Here is a 25,488-nt window from a genome sequence, read left to right as displayed (position 1 = left end):
TGTATTCTCACTGCCTGGAATTGTCTTACTGCGTACTGGCCATTCTTCTTATCTGTCAGATTCCCAGAAAATATCTCCAAAACAGGCCTTTACTATTATACAATCTAAAGCTTCCACACAGATACTTTCTTTCATGTTATACTGTCTTTAAATCTTTGCATAGTGTTTATCTGTGTTGATACTTTTACGATTAATTTTGTTTCTTGACACCCATGCCCCACCTCCATTAAAATTAAGCTCCATGACAGCAAGAATTTTGTGTTGTTCCCTGCTGTATCTCCCTACTATACGTGGCACAGAATAGGCACTCAATAAACATTTGTTAAAATAAATGAATACATGCATGCATGAATAAAATCCTAAAACAAGATAAAAACTAGAACAAAATTCCCAAATTCTCTTGGTCCTATAAAGTCACCTTATTGTCCTATTTCTTGTTTCCCCCAAAACTTCTTGAAAACAACCCTTAACTTACCATTTTCATTTTTATAAAATTTCCCATTCATTTATTCCTTAACTCCTTTCAATATGTACTCTGCTCCTGTATCAGAACTCTAAGAGTTCTCTTGAAGGTTACTAATGAAATGATTCCTAGAAAATATATTTAGTGATTCCTAGAAAATATATATCAGCCTTTGTTCATACCTCATTTTCCTGTGCATTTATCACTTGGCATCAGCTAATGATTTTGGAGTAAGATGGGTCTAGATTCAAAACCTAGCTCTACCTCTTACCAGCTATGTGACCCTGGGAAATATACCCTATCTTACTAAAACCTCAGTGTTCTCAACTATGAAATGGGAAACAGTATCTACTTAACAAGGTTGATATGACTATGAATTGAAATCAGTATATAAAGCAAAGTGACTACCATATAGTAAGAGCTCAATAAATAGTGGCCTCATCATTATTACTATCAGTTTCTCCTACAATCAAGACTTCAACTACCACCTCTATGTAAAGGACTTCCTGAACCTAATCATTCACCACATATTCAGTTAGCTACACCAATTTTGTCATCTCAAATTCAATATTTACAAAACCAAATTTATCATACTCCCTCTCAAATTTATTGCTCTTCCTATGGTTTCAATTTCTATTAAAGTCTCACCATCATCCCAAACCTCCAGGCTCAAAATCTAAGAATCACCTTTGATGCCTCTGCTACCTGATCTCTTTATGGGGGCGGGGGGTGGGTGGGAGAGGAATGTTAACAAATCAAAGACCTTAAGAGTGCCATTTATAGAGCTCCATAGTTTTAAAATTTAATTAATTCGAAAGTTCTTACTGAGAGTCTAAGACATGCCAGGAACTGTTGTGTCTACAAACTTGAGATACCAGAGCAAATAAGACAGAAAAACATCCCTGCCCTTGTGGACCTGATTTTCTAAGTGTAAAGAAATAGGTTCCTCTTCCTCAACTTTAACGAAAGTAACTAGAAATCAAATAATGTATCTGAATTAATTCAAGAATTATGGAAGTTCAGTTTCCTATATCCTATGTGGAACAAGTACTTAGAAATGAGCATTGCATTTTTGTGCCTACAGCTGAAAACACACAAAACCAACTTCCTTGATCATCTTTAGAGACAACATAAGGAGAGGACAACTGCTTCTAGGGTATCTGCTTCCTCTTTTATGTCATTCTATTGAGTTTTGTGTTGATTTCTCTTTATTTTTCCCTCTTTCTGAAAACATCTAAAAATAACTTTTGTTCTAATTCTCAAGGATAATTTGGTTCTTTATTAATTTTTAAAACATCAGAACCCCTACACTAAATTGGAAAGGAGACAGGATTCTCATCTTATACTTTGTATTCTCCACTACCTTTAACTATCAGAGTACCTTGCATGCAGTAGATAATCAAAACAGTTCACTGAACAATTTCCATTATTATTCTCTCAAAATAATATTCAACACTTTTTTTCGTCCTTCATGTTCAATGGCCATAGATAGCTGGAAGAACTCCACCCTGAATTATAGGCAGCTCCTCTAATGTATCTTCCCCTACTTTACAGCAGTATAATTAAAAAATTTTAAACGCAGGTATTCTAAATTTCCAGAAATAGCAACTACATATGCACTGTAAATATATAATGATTTACTTCAGTTCACACAAAGTCATAGTTTAATATATTTTATTTTATTGAAATGTTTCAAATCTTATATCTGGTTGACTAGAAGCAGACCAGAAAAAATTAACATTTTCCTTTATGTAATTTTTTATTTTTATTATTTATTTTTTATGTAATTTTTTAATGTAATTTTCCTGGACTTCCCAGATTCCCTGGTCCTGTGAGTAAAGGCCAATATCCCAGAGTCAAAATAGAATTCAGTGGTAACAGAGTTCTGTAAAAGTGGCCTATTTAACACAGGTGACTTTAGACTGTATCAAGGCATTAAAATTGTTTTCACTTAAGAAAACTAGTGGGGCTTTCTCCAAAGGGATTTAACAAAAAAGAAACAATGACACAGTATTATAAAAAACATGTCATTATATTCCTGGAAGCCTAAATCAATCAATCAATCAAACAAATATATACAAATTATTTTTATAAGCTAAATTCTAAAGAAAGATTCCATTTAGGTGACATTTCTGGAATGAAGACTCAAATTAGAACATAAGTCTCTAACACTAGTGTTTATCAGTCTGACATCCTTAATGAAAGCCTGTATAAAAATGACAGATGCTTTGAAGTTTGACATTTCAAAAAATAATTCAGATGTCTTACAACAATTTTCATTCTTGTTCTTAAAGAAAATTTCTGATAGTCCCACTCTGATAAGAAACTTACTGCAATTCTTATTTTAAGAGGTTTTTTAAAACAGGCAACCAGACTGCAGTTTTACTATTAGATGAAAGAGGATGGGGGGAGTGGGGGTGGGTGGGGAAATACCCTGCAGCTATGCATGTGAGATAAATGATGGTTCACTTAAAGGCAGTCTGCCTTAAGAAGCCATTCTCATAGACTTTTTTTTTTTATGGTGACATTGTTTAACAAAATCCAGTAAGTTTCAGGTGTACAACTCAACAATAAAGCATACATATATCATATATTGCATTGTGTGTTCACCATCCATAGTTAGATTTCTGTTACCACGTATCTGACTACTTTTTACCCCATCTACCTCCCCCGCATCATCTGGTAACCACTAGTCTACTGTCCATGTCCATGAGTCTCTATTTGTTTGTCCTGTCTGTTTGTTGCTTTTAGGTTTATATCCCACATATAAGTGACATCATGTGATTTTCGACTTTTTCTGTCTGGCTTATTTCACTTAGCATGATTATCTCGAGGAACATCCGTGTTGTCGCAAATGGTAGTATTTCGTCTCTTCTTATGGCTAATATTCCATTGTATATATGTACCACAGCTTCTCCAGCCAATCATCTATCATAGGACACTTATTGTGGTTCTGATTCACATTTCTCTAATAGCTAGTGCACTGAGCATCTTTTCATATATCTGTTGGCTGTTTCTATGTCTTCTTGAGAATAAGTGTCTGTTTAGGTCTTCTGCACATTTTTTTATTGGATTGTTTGTTTTTTGTTGTTGAGTTGCATGAGTTCTTCATACATTTTGGGTATTAGCCCCTTATCAAAGGTGTTATTTGCAAATATCTTCTCCCATTTTATTGGTTGTCTCTTTGTTTTGTGATGGTTTCCTTTGCTATGCAGAAGCTTTTTAGTTTGATAAAGTCTCATTCACTTATTTTTGCTTTTAGTTCCCTTGCCTTTGAAGTCAAATCCATAAATTCTAAGACTAAGGTCCTTAAGTTTAGTACCTATGTTTTTGTCTAGGCAATTGTTTCAGGTCTTACATTCAGGTCTTTAATCCATTTTGAGTTAATTTTGGTGTATGGTGACAGAGAGCAGTCTGATTTCATTCTTTTACATGTGGCTTTCCAATTTTCCCAACACCGTTTATTGAAGAGGTTTCCTTTTCTTCATTGAATGTTTTTGGCTCCTTTGTGAAAAATTATTTTACCATATGTATGTGGATTTATTTCTGAGCTCTCAATTCTGTTCCATTGGTCTTTGTGTCTGTTTTTCTGCCAATACCATGCTGTTTTGATTATTGCCACTTTGTAGTACTATATTAAGTCAGGGAGTATGAAACCTCCAGCCTTGTCCTTTTTCCTCAGGATGGCTTTGGCTATGTGGGGTATTTTGTGATTCCATATAAATATGATGTCAATATTCCTAATTTCTGTTTGAGCTCAGGTGCTCAGCAGAGGCTCAATATCTTATTTAACCAGATCTCCATCTATCCAAAAAACTATATTCGAAATATTAAAACATTAGATATTTTACTTATGCACTTAGCTTTTTCTAAAAGTCATCTATAAGAAATCACATAAATAAATGAGATCTAGTTAAAAGAGTAATTTCCATAAAGTTTATTAGACCTGTGCTAGGGTTTATATGTTATTATATGAAACCAACTTTCTTACATATTCTAAAAACTATAGCTGGCGCTATAATTGATATTCCAACTGATGACCTGAAGCATAAAGACATTCTCATGGATTTCCAACAAAGATAAACCAAAACAGATTTTCAATCTCACTTGCACTTAAAGAAGTATTAAGCAGAGCACTATATTCTTCGAGTATTCCAGTCTTTCAAGATGTTACTGCCACATTTTGCTTTCCACGGTTTAAGTTACCTATAGTCAAGGGCAGTCCAAAAATATCAAATGGAAAATTCCATAAATAAACAATTTTTAAGTTTTAAATTGTTCGTCATCCTGAGTAACATGATAAAATCTCTTGCCCTCTCAATCAGGGCGTGAATCATCCTTTTGTCCAGCATATCCACGCTGTACACATTACCTATCAATTAGTCACTTAGTAGCCATCTTGACATCACAGTTCTTGTGTTCAAGTAACACTTATTTTACTTAATAACAGCCCCAAAGCATAATAGTGATGCAGGCAACTGGGACATGCCAAAGAGAAAATATAATGTGCTTCTTTTAAGTGAAAAGGTAAGTACAGTACAGTAAGATATTTTGAGAGTGAGACCATATTCACATAACTTTTATTACAGTATATTATAATTGTTCTATTTTGTTATTAGTTATTGTTGTTAATTTATTACTGTGCCTAATTTATAAATTAAACTTTATCACAGATGTGTATATATATATGAAAGACATTGTACCATGCAGGGTTTCAGGGATCCCCTGGGATCTAGAAATGTATCCCTATAGATAGGAGGGTACAACTGTACTCTCCTTCCAAAACCTCTCTTTTACAGATTTCAGTACCCCAGAAAACTGTCTATGGCCATACCACCCTGAACATGCATGATCTCGTCAGTACCCCAGAAAACTATAAAGATAGGCTTGTATAAATCACTCGATTTTTTCCTTGTTAGTACCTTTACATGGAGTTGATAGAGGAAACTGAAACTGTTCATTTGAACCCTTTTAGAAAAGCCAATGTTAACGATTATCATAATAAAGAACTGATAGTATGGCATCTATTACTCCTCTTGACTTTTAACTTATATATGTTTTCTTACTATTTCAAGATACATTTGTCTAATTCTTTTTCTGTTGTCATCACTTGTATTTGTGTTTCTGAAGTCATATTGACTAAAATATCAGACTGCTTATTAAGTTAATCTTTTATTTTCATCAACAGTTCCTGGCTGCACAATACACTGGCAACATTTGTGATTCTGTCCTTTTTCCTCAGGTGCTCATGGTCACGTTATTCCTTAAATGGGAAGCAAATGCTGTACAATTAGATATTACCAAAGAATCAGGAGGGATACCATACCATGTAAAATAGCTTTTCAGTAGTGTCCTTGGTATTTGACTTTTTTCCTCTGCTTGCAATTACCTCTCAGCATTACAGGATCAGGTTTTCAGTTCGCACTGAGCTCAACAGAGTTGTGCTGCAGTGAAAGACACAGCTACAGTGGAATTAGAGATTAGCACTGTCTGCTGCCAGTGGCACCCATTTTAAAGCCTAATTTTGGAGATCCTGATTTGCCAGGTAGAAACATATCAAAAAGGAATAACTGCACCTTTCTTTCCCCTCAGCCTCCATAGGCAACTAAATGCTCTCTTCTAATTATCTTTCATTTCCTTCTATTTCTCTTCGTCTCCGCTACCCATCATTTTCCTCAGCTATAGACTTTTGATAGCTGTGCCCTGCCTTACACTTGTCTCCCTTCAATCTAGTCTCCAGCAACAATAATCTTTAGAAAATACGAATGTAATCAAGTTAGTGCCCTATCTAGTTCTCCTATGGCTATGCTAGATCTTCAAAATAAAGTCCAAATTTAATACAAGGTCCTAAGAAGGTCCTTCATGATTTGCATCTGCCTACCTCTCAGTCTCCTTTCTCAATATACACCAGCTTGACAAATTTTATTCAGCTCCTCAATATCTCTCTCTCCTCCTTAAGCTTTCTCCACTTATCACACTTGTTTATTAGCCTTCACCACTGACTGTAAGTTCTATGGGAACAGGCACCATATCTGCTATTCTTCATTTTATTCAAAGAACCTAGCACAGTGCCTAGCACTTAGTAGACATTTATATATATTTACCAAATAATAAATGGCCAGAAACTGAAAGTGGTAAGTCTAAGTTTCTCAACCATATTTATTAATTGAGAAATCAACCAATGATTCTAAGGGGAGCAGAGAAAGACACACTTGATTTCCTTAAGAGCTTTTCCAAAACACATGCAAGCCAAGGACAGATTCAAAATAAAGTCTTTAGATATGTGAATATTATTCTTAGACTCCTGAGTGGGAAAAGTTTATCAAATGTATAGCTGTATCCTGGTTAGTGCATTAACATGATTTCACTAGAGACATAGTATTTGACAATGCTTTCTTTTGGCTGTATCTCTATACTTCACTCCCAGAGATGGATAAAAATACTAGTCAAGTTTCTTAATTTGCAAAAGCAATAGATTATTATACTATTTAGCACTGCCTAAACCTATGCTAAATACTTTTTAAAAAAAGTATTTTTTTCTTTCTTATTTAAAATAAAATACTTTATTTTAAAATAAAGTATTTCTATGCTAAATACTTTAAAAAATTCAATTCTCACAACAAAACTCTAAGGTAGAAGTATTACTAATATTTCCATTTTACTGATGAATAACCTAAGGTACAGAATTCGAACTCAAATCTGACTCCAGAGGTGGTGCTCTTAAGCACAATAAAATCAACTTGGTAATGTATATGTCTGATCTATAATATACATAATAATTCTAGAAAGACGAAGAGATCATATTGAGACTCCACGATTCAGTTCCTATTAAAAGCACATTTGAAATAACAAATATCTGAGGATATTTCTGTAGGTCAGAATGACAAGAGGTTTCATCTGGCACATCAACTGGAACCACCTTAGTGGTGCCACATTGAGAGTGATTCTCAGTTCCATGGAAAAGAGTGTAGTGATAGTACAAACTTCCAGTTATAAAATAAATAAGTCTTGAGGATGTAATGTATAACATGGTGAATATGTCAATAATATTGTAGAGCATATCTAAAAGTTGCCAAGTGAGTAAATATTAAAGGTTCTCATCACAAGAAAAAAAACTGTAACTTTGTGTGATGACAGATGGCAGCTTGAGTTATTGTGATTATCTCACAGTTATAAATATTAAACCATTACGTTGTACACCTGCAACTAACAGATATTTGTCAGTTACACTTCAATTAAAAAAAAAAAAAGAGTATAGTGATAGATGGATAAATATCATAGGCCCAAAATGGCTCATTTTTGGTTATTACTGATTCTGCTTCTGAATATCCTAAATCTTTATCACATTTTATTATCACATAACTATCTATTTATTATGAAAATGTCTTTCCTGAGAAACTATTTAATGATATGCCTTTAGTATATGTTGAGGATAATTTTTTAAATTGCCATAGAAAGTCTTTATATCTCCTGCAAAGCCAATGCTTGAAACTTTTTCCAACAAGCTGTTTAATGACCACTGCACAAAGAACCTCAAGGCAAAATCTCATATTTTTGTACTACTGAGAAGGTTTTTATTCTCTTGAGCTCTTCCCTATATCAGACAATGAGAATGATAGAATACATTGTTTCCCCTTCTTCTTTAATTCAGAATCAAATACAGTATTTAATTATTATATTATAATAATCACATTAGCTTAAATTTTAAGCACTTTTATTTCCTATTAGTTTTAAGTCATGATTTAACTAATCAAATTATACAAGTATCATATTATTACTTTTCAAATTCTGAAAGTGGGTAGGATATAAATTATAAATTAATCCATTATTTGGGGTTGGAGCAAGATTCAGATGTGATCTCACGCTACTAGTAAATTTTTCATGACAGTCAAACTTGTTTAATGTCCATCATATCAGGTTAATTAATGTAAAATATATTCAGAAAGTCAATTAAAATGGTGTAAAATTTTTTGTTTTACCTATGTATTACTAGAATTCTAGTACATAAAATTGATCACCTACTGACTAGTAGAATGAAGCCAGATATAGTCTCTATAGGCAGAGAGTTTTAAAGAGATAATAGGAGATGAGCCGAGTTGAAATATCTCTTTAAAAACATATGAAGAAATAGGACACAAAGTACCAGAGTGATGAGCCAGCAATCAAACTCATTTGCCCTTTGATAGTCCAAAAAGATCCCATGAGCCACCGGTGGGAATCCCATACAGTAAGGAGAAGTTAAGTTTTTATGGTAATAATAGTACAGAAGTAGTAGGAAAGCTTTCTAATAGTGCCTTAATTGTTGTAGATTTCCCTGAACACTGAGCAAGACACTTGCTGTGCAACATATAACACTTAGAAACATGTAAACATATACAGATACATACACAATCCAGCCTGTGTTATGTAAATTAAACATAACTTGGTCAGTTAACTTTCTAATGATATGAATAGGGATCATAAAATGTTTTACAATTCAGGCTTCCCTGCCTTTGAGTCTCTTACTCTAGAGTTTATAGAACTATTCAAGTACTTTTATTACATATGACTGAAAGTTCCATAGACTACAAAGTTCTATAAAAATATTTGGTTATATAATTTAAACTACTTCTAAAATTTAATGGTGAGAAAAACATGAGAACTTATAAAATTTAATCAAGAACTGATTTTTAAAACTCAAATCAAGAAAGAATAAAATCTAGAGCACAGATTCAGTAGATTCAATATATATTAAGAAAAATGCAAATCTGGTGAAACATAGCGGAAAATTGTTCAAGTAGAAATATGTGGATAAAAAAAATCAAAAAATTTTAAAAGGTTCTAAATTTAAATGGATTGAAATAACATTTATCATCTCAATTACTTTAAACCAGCACTTAAAAGAAGAGACTCAAATCTTTCCGTATTTCTAAAATACACATAAAAGATTAAAATTTAAGAGGTCTGAGAAGACAGAACATAATAGCTATCTTAAGTATATAGAAAAAGAAAAAAAAAAAAACAGAAAAATAAGGAACTGCTTTAAACTAAATCCAGAAAATTGAAGGGAATATTTAAAAATACTTGTCCTTGAAATTATTGTTTCCATCTGAATGTTTTTTATAAGCACAAATAAAATATACCATTATAAAAGTTAGGGTCATGTTTATTTGACCAATTAATCAGAAAGTACATTCTGAATACTCAGGATAAAAAAAGTTAGATATCTACTTAACTGACGTAAGTCTGAAGGACACAAAATCAATGAAAGGGAAAAGATATAAAAATGTTCTATTATTTAAAGCATTAAAAAAGATTGAAGTTATTATTGGAAATCAAGTTTAACAAATATTTCTAGTAATACAGTTTGTTTTTATATCCTGTTGTATAACTTTTGTAAATACTATGGCATATACTTGCAAAAATAAACAAAAGCTAAATCTTAGTATCCTTGCTGGTCTCTCTAGACCATGTTAATTTTGCTTTTTGGTTAAATACAAAGGAATAGAATTATGGAGAGTTCAGCAACAAGTTTTTCATTAGGATATGAAATCATGCCATGAGCTCCAAAAAAAGGGTTAGTTGTATAAATCTTGGAAATAATCACTCATGCAAAAATCAGAAAATACCTGTACCGAGCCACCATGTCTGTCTGCTGCAAGGTGAGCTCTCAAATGGTGGGGATTTGCCTGCTGGGAGTCCCAAGCTGCCCTGTGGTCTGCCGACTGCCATTTATTTAATGCATGTGGCATGCATGGAAGAAGAAAAACCCAATATGTTAAACATCTCATCCTTACAATATAGAAAACAAATGTATAAAAGGAAATTTAAAATACCCTTACTATTCTGAATCACAGATACAATGATTTCTGTAGACTGAATGTGGAAAGATTTTAATTAAATTGCTACAATTATGAAATGATCAACCATAAAAATAAATTAGAAGCATAGAATTTTAGAAGTGAAAGGACTTTAAATATCATAGACTCCACTCTAATTTTATAAATGAAGTTAACAAAGAACTAGAGAGGTAAACATGACATGCCCAAGAAAGCACTCCAAATAAATCATGAACGAACTAAAAGGCCATCCACTATATTTTCTTACAGTAGAGGTCCCCCCAAGGGTTTTCTGATGAGAAACAACTTCTTGCAAGGTTTAAATAAAAAAGTCTTTAAATAGCTGTCCTTAGGATCCTAGAAATTTTTTTCTGTTGGTTAGTAGTACCCTGTTTCTGATTGTGAGGATGAGAAAATGGAAAAGTTCTTTGAAAAGTGAGAAGTGTTATATAGAAAGAATACTATAAGAATACGGCAGTTTTTTAAAAGTAATAATCCTACATATATGATTTACTTTGCTTCCCTGATCTCTTTAGATCCGGTTCAAATTAAGGAACCCATTTCCCTGAAATAGGCTGATAATTCTTGATGTTTTTAGATGACTTGGCAAATTTGCAAGGCAATAACCAGAAACTAATGATAATCAGGCTAGCAGAATTAGAAGTAGTTGCTTATTATGGGTCAATTTCTATGTTTCAGGAAAATGTGGACAGCCCTAATAAAAGGGAGGGGAAGGAATACAATATTTAAGTTTCTATGACACGTCTAGTTCTGCATTAGCTGCTTTATATGTGTCATCTCATTTTGAGGTAGATATTATGATCCTCATTTTACTAATGAAGACATAGAGATGTTAAACACTTCCCTAAAATCACAGAGGTAGGAAGGAGTATAGCAGAGATTCAAACTCAGAGCCTACTGCTCCTCCAATAACATTATTTAGCTTCTTACCACAATTACTATGTTCTAAAGCCTTCAGTACTCTTTTCTTTCTTTCTTTTTCAACCAAGGTCAAGAAAATCTTGCCATGAAGTGCCTAGCACATTGGGTTATAGGGAGCCTAAGCAGATCAGTGGCCAGACTAACTCTTTGGATGAAGAGATATTAAATTCAAGTAGACACAACGAATAAAAGTTCCAACACTAATCTTCCTAAATTAAATTGTACAATGCAAAATTAAATACTCTGTGGCATGAACTATGTCATCAAAACAATTATAATGGTTTTATATCTTTTCATTAAAACCTCCAAATTCATCACCCGAATTTAGCAGATTTGTAGCTTAAATGGAAATAAATTAGATGAGATCAAATCTAAACAAGATGAAAGAATGAAAATGATGCTAAACTTGAGACAGATGCCTAAATGTTGCCTAGGACAACAAGCAAAATTTGTGGGTCATGGACCTCTTTAAGAAGACAGTAAAAGCTATGATAGTAAAAGCTATGCAACCTCTCTTCAGAATAAACATTTACATACAACCAGAACTTTCTATATAATATCAGGATCTACTGAACTTCCACTACTAACTCTAGGTTACAAATTGTTTACCTGGGATATAACAAAGGTTTTAGTCATTCAAAGAATTAATTTATCTTCTTTTGGGATTGCAAACTGTGGATTTCTCATATGACTTAAAACTGTTTACTGTTTCATAGATATTTAAGAAATTTTTCTAGATATATTACATTTCAATCATGATATGACAGTATGCATATACAGGTTTCAAATTCAACCATATCCAAGTTTCAAATTTGACATATTCGACAAATTCAAGCTATCCTAAAGGATTTCCTGGAAAAAAAATGACTCCCTACATTTAGTGCAACAAGGATTACACAAATAAAATATGGTTCCCACCCTCAGTGAGCTCACATTCTAGACAGTAAGACACATCTGAAATATGTAGAAAGTTAAACTCTAAAATATTTAAATTATAATTTAATTCAAACAATAAAAGAAGAGTTTCACCTATTATAATACCTAAGAGGTCAAGTGGAGATCTTTGGAGAACATGAATTTACTGATCTTCTTCCGAAATTCACTCTGATTTATAAAACACAAACTCTGAGTCTTGACTTCTGAGCCATTTCTTTCTATATACAGTATCTTATCAGAGTACTCAAGCTATCAACTAGTTGCAATTTATAATTGAAGTAATTCATATATAAGACCCTTTACTGTTCCAACTTTCCTAAGGCAAAATTCTAAAACTAATCTTCTTAAATTGACTATACTTTGAAGCATAATACTGTTAAATATTCCCTAAAGGTAGCATTTTATTTTGCAATGATTTTTTAATAAGTTGTGTTCACTCCTTTGATTTCCATCTCTTGTTCAACCCTCATTTGAACTCTGATGAGATGAAAGATGTAAAAGTAAAAAAGGATAAAGCACTATCCTTCTCTGAAAAGGGTTATAACCCCAAATTCTAAATATTATTTAACTAAGGGTGATAGTAAATATTTTTTGTCAAAGATGGCTTCAATATGGCTTCAATAATGGCTTACAAAAAAAAAAGTGAAAACACTGCTCAAAAATTTCAACAGCCTTCAAGTACCTTACTCAAGAAATACAACTCTTCAATCTTAATCTTCTATATCTTGTCTTGAACCTACTCTCTCCTCCCAGAAAACTGAACTGCTTACTAGTACCTCAAACAATTTCTATATTTTTAAACTTCTGCTGCATATTTTATACTGTTCACTCTCCCCCAAATGTCTTTATTCTTTCATCTGCCTTTAAAACCTCCATTTACTCTTCAGGCTCACCTCAAAAACCACCTTCTGCATAAAATATTTATAGTTCCCACATATTCATATTCCAATGACCATCCATGGGACTTTATTGATATGCTTCATGCAATAGGGCTTATTCAACTATGTAATATAGTGATTTGTGAATTTATTGTCATAATCATAACAGTAACACCAGTCACTAGAGTTGAGATATTCTGAAGGCTTATCATATGCTAGGAATGAACATACACTACTTCTATTTTATAGATGAGAGAACTGAGGCTTTGAGAGACTGAGTAATTTGCCCAGGGTCAAGCCATATCCAGGTATGAATGATTCCAGAGACAAAGTGAGCTCTTAGCCACTCATTACAAATCATTTCTTATAGGTTATATTATTTCTCTTCTGTGTTTCTGCAACATGTAAAAGAATAGCTTTCAAATACCAGAAACTCAGCAAATAATTTATTGAACTAAACTATACTATAGTTAGAAAGGCTGCTATTACAATTCATTAAAACAGTGTATTCAAATACTTCTAAAAGAATGTCAAATATTGCTTAAAACTTATACTAATTTATCCCACTAAATTATGAATTTATAATTAAACTAATAGTGAATATTAGGGAAAATATGTATTTTTCAATTCTTAGTGTGTATATATCATGTTTTATCTACTGAAGAAAAATTATGTATTTCAATCCCTCAATATGTATATATATGTGTATGTATACACACATATACATGCATACACACACACACACATAAAGCTGTCATCTGAGTATGGTAAAACACCAAACATATTTATAAACTGTCAGAAGGTAATACAGAAGAAAATTAAAACATTTCATATCTAAAAGGGCAGCAAACCTGGTTTTTGGATTGTTGCATCTTATCTCTGTGTTGATGTGCTTCCCTGTTTGATGACAGAGCAGGATCTTGCTGAACTGCCCCCACTGGAGTCGGCTACAATACAATAACGATTAGCATCAATATATTTCTAGTTCAGAAGTCATTTAAAATCACTTAGCTGCTTAAAAGAATCAAGGGAATATTAAAAGACACTGGAATAATGTAAGGCCTTAAGAAAAGACATCATTCTCAAAACATGTTAAAGATAAGTTGAAGCAAAGAGAATACAGCTACTAACTGTTTTAAAAATATTTAAATGTTTTGTCAAGTATTTATATTTATATCAACAAAAGACTTTCTAATGCTGTCATTACTTTTAGGATACTTTTTCATATCAAAATTGAAACTGCAATTGTTTATGTCTCTCTTTTCCAAAGCTAATGTACAAACAGGATAAATTATTTTAAGAAAATACTTTTAAAATAAGCTAATAAAATTGTTTATTGTCCATATCTGACTTAGAAAAGGTTTATAAAAATTTTTAATTTTCAAATACAATTCAAAATATAAATACTTTAATGGAAATTTATTCAGATTTGCATCACAGATACCATATATATTCAAATCACCTTGGATTTAAGAAAAATATAGATTAAATGCTTAAGTAATTGTTCAAAAATACCTGAAATGGTTCCCAAATATGAATAAAAATTCACTAACAGTGAGCTATAATTAAAGAGAATTTTGTAAGACATTCTCACTTGCTAAAAAAAAAAAAGGCTGAGAATGAATATTCGATCTTTTAAAAGGCGTCTTTTCAAAGAAAGAATTTAATGATGTGTCCCTTTAAGTGATGAGCACCAATCTTACAGTTATACTAAAGACAATTTTAAGTTATAAAAACTTAGGTACAGTTTTAAAAACCTAAACATGCTCCATTTATAAGTATCAATCTATTCCAACAGTAACTTAAAACTGCTAGAATAATTAAAACTTGCATTTTAAAATTACAAATGTTTTAAAAGATGGCTGAAGTAAATAACAAATTAGCTGATCTTTTAAAGTAATCACTAGACAATTACACCAAAACAGTGTATTTGACAATAAGAATTAAATCAGGAATGAAAAGTTCAAAATAACTTATCACTCTAAAGAGCAGAGTCCAAATGCAGGGTTTTTACAAAATTCAAAGAATAATATTAGTATTGTGTTACCTGAAATATCAATAAAAAGGTAATAAAATAAACCTTTAAAAAATTATTTATTCTCAACTCTTTTTCAGTTGAAGGACCTATAAATAAAAGAAGCACTATAAATAATATTTTATTATATAATATAGAGTACTCACCAACTGTTTACCAATCCAGTCATATTCATAATCAAACATATATCCTTTTCGATCAAATAAATCAGTAAAAAGCTTTCTTAGGTAGTCATAGTCTGGTTTTTCAAAAAAATCTAGCCTTCTTACATAACGAAGATATGTTGCCATTTCTTCTAGAAAGGAAATAAAAATTATTCTGATTATACTTTCCTAGATACTCATTAATAAAAAATTATTTAAATGTCTAAAAGCACAGTAATATAAAAACAGAAATGTAAGAAAATTCTATTGCAATTAAAAAATTTTTAAGTCTAATTACAAAGAAATAAATGAAAGGAAAAGAAGAGAGGAAAGAAAATAGAGATAAAAGAGAAATGACAGGTTTAATTTAACAAACTATTTTTGCTATACTTCATTAAGAAAGGCTAAAAGTTTTATTTTACAAATATTTTAATAAACACCTTGGCAAGTATTAGAGGTTGAATTAACTTAATGCATGATTATTTAATAACGAAACATCATACTTAGCTCATAAATTTTAAAAATTATTAAAAATATTGGTGAGAATTGATTTATATATGAAAGCATTTATACAAACTTGCTAGATTCCTTTGGAATCAGTGACATACACTAACTGACCAATAGAGGATTCAAATTCCTAACTTTGGCTATGAGCAGTATTCTAACCAATTAACCTAGCAAAAAAAGTTAAAACAGATCTCAGAAATATAATACAGGAGCACAGTTTGATTATTCTTTCAATTTCTGGTCATATAATTAACAATCGTTTGGTAATATATAAATCTCACATGCCATTATACTTCCCAAATGTATTAGATATATACATATATCTTTTAAAAGGTCACACTTTCCAGAAGGAAAAAGCCATAAAAATCAACAGGCAAAATAGTGAGCAATGAGAAAAACAGTGTTTTACCATGAGGACACACAAAATAAATTACTGTAATAAAAGATGGTAGATTACAACTTAGCTGCTTTTCTGATCCAATTCATTCATGGTAGACAGTAAGAACAGGATTACGCACAGCCCAATGGGCAATGAAAAGTGGCACCCAGTGACCTTCCTCAAATGGTGACTCACTGTTCTACTTTCTAGCTAAACATCTGGTTAATTTACTTTGCCACCTTCATTTTTCCTGCAGAAATTTGTAACAAGCAGCCAATATGCCTAGACCTAAAATGGCTAGTACTATCAATCAATATAATCTTTTAATCTTCTAGTTCTAAATTAAGAAAAATATATAATTAAAGCTTGTTGTCAATGAATAATATAATAATATAGCAAACTTGAGAACGAGCTATCAGAGATTATACTGCTGATATTACAAAATAATGCCAGCATCGTACAGGAGAACCTGTGACTATCAAAGTGAGATATGAATTCAGTCTTCTATCTTCAAGATTGGTTCTCTTTTTAATGTTATTTCACAAATCACAGCATGTTATTTTAACACATTAGCAATACATTCTTAGGAATCTTAAGTAAATTTATGTTGGCTTACTTTCAGTTGCCAAAAATCTCCACAAAAGCAAAACTGTTTTCATAAAGCCCTCCAATATAAAATTAGCCTAAAATAGTAAGGGTAGTAAAGATTTTATATACTTTGAAAACTAGACTAAACTCCTTTGAGTTTGACACTGAGACTCAAATGAACAAGACTGCACACCAAAACTTTATAGTTGGTAATTCTTAGCAAATATATTAACTTATTAAAAGTATGTTATTGAAGAAAATATTACTTTATCTGGCATTGGTCAACACTATTAAAAGATGGGATTTTCTTCTATTAACACCATCTTACAAAGCAAGTAAACAACTTGCCTCTGTGGTCTATGCACCAAATGCTGACATCTTTTAAATCATACTTTGAGCTCATTTTTTTAAAAACATATAGTATTTATAGACTTAACCACTGAGTATTAACGGTTCTGGTTTTCTATATAACCATATGTATTAATGTGGCATTATTCATTACCTGGAAAATTTTCACATAACACTTCTATTGGTGTGGCTCGTTTTGTATCTCCAATCTTCTGATACCTCTCTTTTAATGTGTCAGCCTAAAACAGAAAGAAAAAAATCTTGAGAAGGTGGTAATTTTAAAATTAAATACTTATAAAAGAAGCTCTTAATATATTAATTTATGAAGTTCAATAAGGAAATACAAAAACAATTACCTTTAAACCTTGCCAAGGAAGACTGCCTCTCAGAAAATACATGAACATATGACCTAAAGCTTCTAAGTCATCTCTTCTACTTTGTTCTGAAATATAAGAGAAACATAAATTTCACTTTCTTCTCCTAGTCATGCAGGAATGGAGAACTAATTCTTTTGTTATGTATCAATTAATTCCCAAAAGTTCAGTATATAAACATAAAATACAGATCTAGTGCTTATCAGTGACAAAATTATGTTTAAATAATGCTTTTACATTAAAATTATCATACATCTTTAAAATATGCCATTATTTTTTTTAGATGCTATTGGGGATTTATATCTCTCCTTAGATATCTATTCAAAGAAATATAAGGCAAGGTAAAAAGAATTCTATAGTCAAGATTCAGAATGTAACGCATTAAAGGTTCAGAAAAAGACTAGTTTTTCCCTAAAATGTTAACCCTAAGTTAACCTGAAATGTTAAGCATTTAAAATGTTTATCTTGATTTAACCTTGTATTTGCTAAACTTAAACGCACAAAACTTCTATGCCACATAATCTTAATTAATTTTAAACACAAGTAAAAAAAAAACCACTCATGTTTGATACATCCCAAAATTATTAACCCCTTCCAAAATATACTGCTAGAACTATCATTTTCAAGTTGCTATTGTGGTTTTAGTAACAAAATGTTACATAGCACATAATTAAATAACAATCACAGACTAAAACACAGGGAGATATTTGAAATATTTGCTGAGTAAATTTTTTTCAACTTTTTGTCACTGAAGTTAAATGCTTAAGATTTTTTAATATTTTTAAATAATTAAAAATGCTCACAAAAGGAAAAAATACTTTAATAAAAGGATGTTCATGTGCAAGATATACAAATGAATAATATACTGTCTAAGCAGTACTAAATGCTTTCAGAAAAAGCCAGCTTTTCAAAGAATGGATCTGACCTAGGGTCAAACCTCTGAAAAGGTTTTTTACTATATAATCTCATAACATTCTATAATTGCCTTCTGTAACACTTGCTACAGTTCAAAAATATATGTTTGTGTTATTATTTAATCAATATCTATTCTCCCACCAAACAGCAAGTCACATGAGGGCAGATGTCTCTTTGGCTCATTATCCTTGAGACCTAGTATAATGGCTGCCACAGAGCAGGCACTCGACACATACTATTTAAATACATAAATGAATATTTGGTGGAAATATATAGTACCAGATATATGCCTCTTTTCTATAAGCATAGGAAAATATCTAGAAGAATATGCACCAAATCATTAGTAATCAGGGATATGATACTGGAGGACTAGACAGGATATTTCAATTTCTCACTTCGTCCACTCAAATGTAGTAATGGGAAATTTTTTTCTTATATTTTGTATTATAACAACGTAATCATATGTTATTAAAAACAGTAAATTTTCAAAATAAGTAAAATAGAATTAAAGTTTTTTAAAGCCATTAATAAAAGTGAATGTGAATAACATTTAAAAAATCAGTAATGCCTTTTGTAACTAAAATTACACAATTTTATTAGGTCCTGAGAGTATTAAGAATGAAAAGTCATGCAAAGAAAAAAAAAATCATTTCTGGAGTCCTGCTGAGAACCAGAATCACCTCTGAAACTTTCAAAAAACCTCAAAAGAGCAGGCCTAATGCTTGAGATTAGTTCCTTGGGTATGACATAAGACAGAATAATGTACATTTTAAAAAGTTTAGCAGATAATTCTGAAGCACAGTCAGATTTAATAAGCACTAAAATAGAAACTTCTTTCACTGAAGTATAATTTACATACAATAAAATACAATTATAAGGGTACAGTTTGATGAACTTTGATAACATACACACCTAAGTACCACCAAAATCAAAATATTTCCAACACTCCAAAAGGTTCCCTTATGCCCCTTGCCTGTTATTCTCTCCCTTCATTGGCCTCAGCTACTTATCTGCTTTCAGTCACTCTACATTCAATATGATTTTTTAAATAGAGTTTCACATAAATGGGATCATACAATATGGATCCCTGTGTCCTGTGTTCTTTTCACTCAGTAATGTTTTCAAGATTCATCCATGTTGTTGCATGCATTGATAGTCCATTACTTTTTATTACTGGGTAGTATACCACAATATATTTATCAATTTGCCTAAGTAGGACCTTTGAATAACTTCCAGTTTGGGGCTATTGAATAAAGCTGTTATGAACATTCTTGTAAAAGTCTTTGTGTGGACATGTGTTTTCATTTCTCTTGGGTAAATATGTAGGAGTAGATTATTGTGTCATACAGAAAGTGTTGGTTTAACTTTATAAGAAACTTCTACATTGCTCTCCCAAGGTGTTGTACCATTTTATTTTTCCACCAGCAATGTATGAGCATTCCAGTTGCTCCAGAGCCTATTCAACATTTAGTATAGTCAGTCGGTCTTTCAAATTTTAGCCATGCTAGTGGCCGTGAAGTGTGATTTAATTTAAATTTTACTGGAGACTAATGTTTTTGAACATTGTTTCATGTGTTACTGGTCATTCATACATCTTTCTGTGAAATGTCTGTTCAAATATTTTACCTATTTTTTAAAATGTATTCTTTTTTTATTATAAAGTTTTAAGAATTATTTGTACATTCTGGATACAAGTCATTTTCAGATATAATATTGCAAATACTTCCTCCCATACTGTAGCTTGCTTTTTTGTTTTCTGAACAGTATCTTTCAAAGAACAAAAGTCTACATTTTGATGAAGCCCAATTTATCAGGGATTTTTCTTTTATTATTGATGCTTTTTTATATCCTATCTAGAAAAATCTTTGACTATCCTAAAGTCACAAAGACTTTTCTTCAAGAAATTCTATAGTTTTGATTGTTACATTTAAATAAACCTATGATTCATTTGAAATAATTGTTCTTTTTTGTTTTTGGTATGGGGTAAAGGTTTAGATTCATTTTTTTCAACACTGAAATCTAGTCGTTCTCACAGTTTCTTTTATAAGATTATCCTTTACAATTATTTTTGTACCATTCACAAAAATCAATTGAGCATCTATGTTTGGGTCTATTTCAGGACTCTCTGTTCTGACTCATATATGTCTTTCCAATTCTACCCAAAATAAGTAAAAGGAGAAAATAAAAAAACGAGGAAACCAATGATGAGAAAATGAACAATCAATAGAGAAAACCATCAAAATTTTAAAAAACTGATTATTTGAAAAATTCAATAAAATTAATCCTCTCAATAGGCTAAAAGAAAAAAAAATACACACGAAGTACCAGTATCAGGAGCAACAAGGAGGCAACAGACAATCCTACAGACATTAAAAGGATGATAAAGAACTAACATTATGCCAATAAATTCAACTTAGATGAAATGGGCAAATACCTTGAAAGCTACAAATTACCAAAACTACCTCAAGAAGAAAATGTGAAGAGCTCTACCAATTAAATAAATTTAATTTATAATTTAAAATCTTCCTAAAATATAATCCATGGCCCAGATGGCATCACAGGTGAATTCTATTGAACAGTTAAGAAACAATACCAATTCTACATAAGCTCTTTCAGAAAGTAAAAGAGATGACAATTCTTAACACATTTCATTACCCTGTTACCGAAATCGGACAAAGGCATTACAAGCCAAGAAAACTATAGAAAATATCCCTCATTAACAGATTCAAAAAAAAAAAATCCTTAAAAAGATAATACACAATGACTAAGTAGGGTTTACCCTATGAATATAAATCATATGGTCATCTCAACAGATATAGAATAAATACTTGAGAAAATATGTATTTACAATAAAAAAAAAAAACTCTCATCAAATAAGGAATAGAAGGAACTTCTTCATTCTGACAAGGACTTCTATGAAAAACTTAACAACTAACATAATTCTTACATGGGGAAAGGCACCCCTAAGATCAGGAACAAAACAAGAATGTTCACACTCACATTTTCTATTCAGTGTTGTACTAGATGTTCCTGTCAGTACCAAAAGAGCAAGAAAAAAATTAAAAGGTATTCAGACTAGAAATGAAGAAGTGAAACTATTTTTCTTTGTAGACAATATGATTATATTGTAGAAAATCCCAAATAATCTACAAAAAAAAATCTAGAACTAGTAAGTGAGTTTCAGCAAGGTTATAGGATGCAAAGTCAATATATAAAAATCAAATGTATTTCTATACTAGCAATAAACAACTGGAAAATGAATTTTAAGAATACCATTAAGAACAGTATCAAAAAACAAGAAACATGTAGGGATAAATTTATCAATACATATGCAAGACTTGCATATTATAGCATATTGTATATTATAGTTTAAAAGATTAAATGATATATAAATATTGAGCTCCACAGTGGGGCTCTTTGTTAAGAAGAGAACTCAGTATAAAAGTAATTCTTCCTTTGAATTCCATCCAAGAGGCACTTTAGTTACCACAGTGTCAACAAGCCATGATCATATAATGATCTTGTCTATATGGTTATCACAGATAAAAGTATTACTTTCACTACTTATACAGTATATAAAAATTCAATACATAAATATAAGTTAGTTAAATAAACCTACTACTAAAACCCAGTCTGAAATACTCCTTACCCTTAAAATTCATTTGTCTCTCACCTTCTGACAAATCCAGAAGTAAATTTTACCTCATAAGGAATGCTTTCTCTTTGAAACACAAGTCTTTAACGGTTCTGTTACATGAAAAATAAATCTCCCAAAGGTAATTTTTTGGCCCTTAATAAGCCCTAATCACATCTTTTTAAGCACTTAACTACAAAGGCCTGTTTGAAAATGGATGTTTTCCTCAAAGCCAATAATCCTTATTATAGAGACTTTTGCTATGAGCAACTAAGAAAATCAAAAAGTGATCATTAAAGATTCATTTAAATAGGTTCTATAATAAATGTAAGAGTTATGCAAAGAGTTAACAGAAATTTTGCCACAACCAAGACACATTAAGAGCCTAGTGTGTGTCAGTGCTTCATACACGTGATCTTTTAAAATTATAGCTACACTTAAAGTAGGTATCAGTAATTCCAAATAATTAGGAAACTAAAGCTCAGAAAGGTTTAGTGACTAGCCCAAAACTATGTACCTAAAAAGGTAAAGGCATAATTTCAAAACACATGTCTGCACTTATCTCATTTCAGGAAAGCAAGGTAGAACCAATCAATAAATCAAATGTTAGCTGACAACCTTTGGCAATGCTTTTCAATTTTAAAATTTTACTCTTGTATCTCAACACCTTTTTTTTTTTTTTGCTTTTTAAAACTGATTTTATTCCTCATTTGCCTAGCAGTTTCCATTTCAACTGAATTTCAACTTTCAACAACAGAAAAATATTCCCTTCTTCATTAATCAAATTTATTCCTATCAAAAAAATACATTAAATCCCTAAGAAGCAAAAAACTTTCAAATATACACATGTATATTTCCAAAAAGTAAACTTAAAGCTGCATTCTCCTTCAAAAGTGAAAAACATTGAGGCCAAAATATATGTTAGTTAAACTAAATACAGGACTGACAAAGGAGCTCAAACAACAAAAATTCTCCCTGACGAAACTTTGAATCATTCTTTTCAAATAAACAAAAAAATAAAAACAAAAATTACTGTAAGTTAAAGTTTCACTTTATATTTCCTTCTAAAATGTTAAAAGTTACTTTCCCTGACACTCCACAAAAAACAAAACTACTCTTCCTCAGAATTCATTGAGCTAATTTAGTTTTCAAAATTATATAATCAACATGGGTTTTAAAAAAATAAGAATATAAATCTAAAAGAGAAAAGAAAAAGGACAATTACACAAAACACTTTGCAGCAACAACTCACTAATCAAGATACTTAATCAGCAATATCAAGAACTCAAAAAGTTTCAAAAAAAGAGTCTGAGCAATGGAACCCAGTTTCTTTCAAAACTATTCTTACAATACAATCCAGCATTACAATCCTTGCTATTTACCCAAAAGAGTTAAAAACTTATGACCACACAAAAACACACATAGATGTTTACAGCAGCTTTAACTGTAAGTGCCAAAAGCTGGAAGCAATGAAGATATCCTTCAATAGGTGAACGGATAAATAATCTATGGTATCTCCAGACAATAGAATACTATTCAGCACCAAAAAGAAATGAGCTATCAAGCCATTAAAAAACAAAAGAAAAAAAAAATGGAGGAATCTTAAATGTATATTACTAAGTGAACTAAGCCAGTCTGAAAAAAGTGAACACTAAGAATGAACCCTAAAGTAAACTATGGACTCTAGGTGACAATGATGTGTCAATGTATATATATCAATTATAACAAATGTACTCCTCTAGTGAGGAATGCGTTAGTATGCATGTGTGGGAATGGGGGTATAAGGAAAATCTCTGCATCTTCCACCTAATTTTGCTCAGAGTCAAAAACTGTTTTAAATACCAATTATGTTCACCATACTCTGTTTAAGAAAGTAAGGAATTGTGAAAATACATTTTTAAACTGTTAAAATGTAAATACATGTTTTTAATCTGTTAAAAAGTTGTTTGGGAGGCTTAGAGTAGCAGGCTTCAGGAATCTGGGCGATTAACCTAGAAATTATATTATAAGAAGCACAACACAGAACGACAGCACAGAAAGAAGGTATTTCTGTACATAAATCTGTGATTCTTTCTCTCCTATTCAGAAAGCTTACCTCACAGAGGCTTGAAATATTCTTCTATGTAACACAGATTTTTATTAACACTTGCAAAGCAACTAGCAACGTATTTCACAAATCCTAGTCTCTTTATCCATGAATATTCAATGTAATTAAAAAATAAGACTTTTTTTTTCAAGACAACTTACTATAGAGTATTAATTTCAAATAACTTCAACAAGAGAAGATATAAAAGGGGGAAAAAAGTGATCCAAAGGATGATTATAAAATGAGGTTCAAAAAAGTCTTTAAAAAGATATTAAAAAGAAGGCAATTAATCAGACACAATTTAAAAAATTCACTATGATAATACTAAAGAAAGCATCCATTAAAGCAGACCAAAGAAATCTGCATCTGTCACAAATAGCTTTAATGAGATGTCACCTTAAACAGTGACTTAAGCAGGTATGAAAAAGGTATACAAGTGAATTACTACATAAATCGCCTAGTTACAATCAATATATACCACAAGAATAAAGATGCTAAATTCCACAATTTATTCATAATTTTGTTATTTTTCCTGAAAAAGGAGTAGAAAGTTAAATGCAATAGTTAAATGCCATTTCCCAAGCTTTGAAGGCTTTTCCTAACAGGGACAAATACATCAGATTCACTTTGCCATTTCTACAAATAGAATGCTGTTACATTTACCACTGTTCAGATAAAGAACAATAGGCCATAAGGAAGTTATGACTTCATGTCTCACAATATTATGGTGGTGAACCACTGTTGCTATAAAATAGTCCATTAACAACTACCATGAAATGAAAATTTCTCATAGACACTGGTCATGTAAATATAGGTGTGCCTGGTTTTAATAGAAGACACAATCCTGAAAGTTGTATATCTCCCCAATCATATTTTAGATCTAACAGGAAAGTCTGCTACTAAAAGGCACTCTCCAAATACCCCAATCATATTTTAGATCTATCAGGAAAGTGTGCTACTAAAAGGCATTCTCCAAATACCACCTGAACACAACTTGTGCTGCTTTATAATTTTAAATGTTTGAAACTTACTTTTCTTAAAAAAGGGCAAATTTACATTTTCAGGCATTTTCTAACATCTTAAAGGAAAGATACCATAAGCCTACTATCAGGCAAGCTGTCAGGGGAGATGCCAAGTTCTATTTAGTTCTGACTGAGAGGCAGAAACAGGGACATATAGAATATAGCAGATAAATCTAGGGAGAATAGTTAGAAAAGAAGCTAAGATCAAGAATTAGAGGTTAAATTAGAAGATGTGTAAGGTCCCATACAAATTATGATCATATATTGTAAGGTATATTTGAGCAGTGATGATGGATAAATAATAATGGGTTTAAGTTCTTGTCTATTCTCTCTTGCAAGTGAGATGTCAGGGATAGACTCTAAAAGCAGAAAATTAAGTTCAGCTTCCTCTGATATGAAAACTGACCGTGGCTTAAGACT

General features: G+C 31.3%; 1 protein-coding gene across 12 annotated transcripts in view; it reads right to left on the bottom strand.

Moving 5' to 3' along the window:
* CSNK1G3 (casein kinase 1 gamma 3) overlaps positions 1–25,488 on the bottom strand; it is a 91,734-nt gene that overhangs the window by 12,478 nt on the left and 53,768 nt on the right. For 6 of the 12 annotated variants that reach the window (XM_011358303.2, XM_023529594.1, XM_011358309.2 and 3 more), the window contains exons 7-11: positions 17,394–17,479; positions 17,192–17,276; positions 15,219–15,367; positions 13,889–13,984; positions 10,072–10,167 (exon numbers count right to left, since the gene is read on the bottom strand). In XM_011358303.2, coding sequence (XP_011356605.1) covers positions 10,072–10,167; positions 13,889–13,984; positions 15,219–15,367; positions 17,192–17,276; positions 17,394–17,479 — 512 coding nt within the window. The remainder of the gene's footprint in view (positions 1–10,071; positions 10,168–13,888; positions 13,985–15,218; positions 15,368–17,191; positions 17,277–17,393; positions 17,480–25,488) is intronic. The other 6 variants (XM_011358308.2, XM_011358310.2, XM_011358312.2 and 3 more) reach the window with 3 other exon arrangements.

The sequence above is a fragment of the Pteropus vampyrus genome, unplaced genomic scaffold (genome assembly GCF_000151845.1).
Source record: "Pteropus vampyrus isolate Shadow unplaced genomic scaffold, Pvam_2.0 Scaffold39, whole genome shotgun sequence".
Lineage (NCBI taxonomy): Eukaryota > Metazoa > Chordata > Mammalia > Chiroptera > Pteropodidae > Pteropus > Pteropus vampyrus.
The sequence above is the reverse complement of the archived record's forward strand: the minus strand, read 5'-3'. Positions and strand labels throughout refer to the sequence as shown.